General features: G+C 43.1%; 1 protein-coding gene across 1 annotated transcript in view; it reads left to right on the plus strand.

The window, feature by feature from the left end:
• Positions 1–828, plus strand: part of LOC134204351 (cytochrome P450 4c21-like) — a 3,286-nt gene extending 2,458 nt beyond the window's left edge. Inside the window, exon 5 of the mRNA XM_062679176.1 lies at positions 819–828. Within this exon, the coding sequence (XP_062535160.1) occupies positions 819–828 (10 nt within the window). The remainder of the gene's footprint in view (positions 1–818) is intronic.
• The last annotated feature ends 744 nt before the right edge of the window (positions 829–1,572 follow it).

Consider the following 1,572-nt stretch of genomic DNA (forward strand, 5'->3'; position numbering starts at 1 on the left):
CATTCGGTATGAATCCGGCCTGTTCCGCCGGAAAGCCGCATAGATCTTTTCCTGATTCCGGGCTAGGATGATTTTGCATAGAACTTTGAAACGGTAACCAACAAAATAATGCCTCGCCAGTTGTCGCATACAGGTCACGCTTTTGGGCACTTTTCACTAAGAGACCCCATCCAGTCGACCGGGAAAGTGACGGAGCCCCAGATATTACGTAATAAACGATGCAGTTTACAGCACAAAAAACTTCAGGACGCCCTATTCGTACTATCTACTCAGGAATAGAAAGGTCTAGAAGAGCACCGATGCTAACTAAAGCGTGAACCGAATACCTGGGACTCCAGTATCCGCGACAATGCAGCAAACGATCCCTGTACGTATTTAGTGGTATTTTTTATTTGGGATTAGAAGCAATGAAATAAAACAAGTTAAAGTAAATAATTGGAACGTGCACCGTTTAGTTCCTCACTATCAAAAGAGCTACTGCTCCAAAGAGATGCTCAACTGTGGCCGATCCGGCGTTTGCGAAGGTTAGTTTCATGGCTGTGTAAGTTCCGATGGCTGTTAATGTCAAGGATGCTGCTGTCGCTGCTACAGTAACTGGTTCAGCTCATCAAAATTTCAATGCGTTCACATTGGTCAAGCGTTTATTATACTCTGCGATAAAGTAGATTTTCTGCTGTAATAATAAATTGAACATACGTGTGACTTAAACGGGCTTAGTAGTCATATGGCTACTGCTTCTGCCTCCCGCAGGAGGTCGTGGGTTCAATCCAGGTCCGTTCCATCCTACTCTGTATCTTCTCTTTTTTATCATGTTCTAGCAATCGCTAGAACTGAAATGACTTCCATACCGTTTCCATTACTATTCCTATACCTTCAACGAGGTATTCTAACAGTAATCTGCTAGAATTGGAAATGAACTTATAGAGCTCGTTTCTACATCCGATTAGAAATTCACATGATTACCTTCTCCTACCTATCACATTGGCAGCTCGTTAACCAAGACGGACCTCTACCTCCGCAGGAATTCGTGGCAAGTGCAGAGGTATATTCGGCTTGCAGTGGGCAGTGATTGCATCCCCTCCCTTCCCTACATTGACTTGCATTCTGACGTGGCAGGCGCCGGTATGACCTAACAAATGAGATTACCATTGAAGATGTGTACATTGTAGTACATTGAAGATGTGCTAGTCCCAAGCAACATCTGTTGGTTCCCTATGCAAGCTGATCATCATAATGAAGTAGCAACTACGAGCAGTCAATCAAGCTCAAGCTCAAGCTAATAATAAATTAGACACGTGTGTATTTTCGAATCTATTAACAGTCCTCCGACCGAGATGAGTTTTACTTACGAACGACCAAGCCTCGAAAAAGTCAGATACTGTTTTCAAATCCATCTCGTCCGTCAGTGAACCGATTTGAACAATTTTGGGGCTCAAATTTTCCGTCCTCCAAGATTTGTCTGATAAGTTGAGATCTCTGATTGCCTTCTCTGGACCTCAAAACGTCGGATCAAGTCGTGATTTTCCTAATGCGTGAATGTTTGCTCGATTTCATGTGATAAAGATGATATTT

Source organism: Armigeres subalbatus, unplaced genomic scaffold (genome assembly GCF_024139115.2).
Source record: "Armigeres subalbatus isolate Guangzhou_Male unplaced genomic scaffold, GZ_Asu_2 Contig527, whole genome shotgun sequence".
NCBI lineage: Eukaryota > Metazoa > Arthropoda > Insecta > Diptera > Culicidae > Armigeres > Armigeres subalbatus.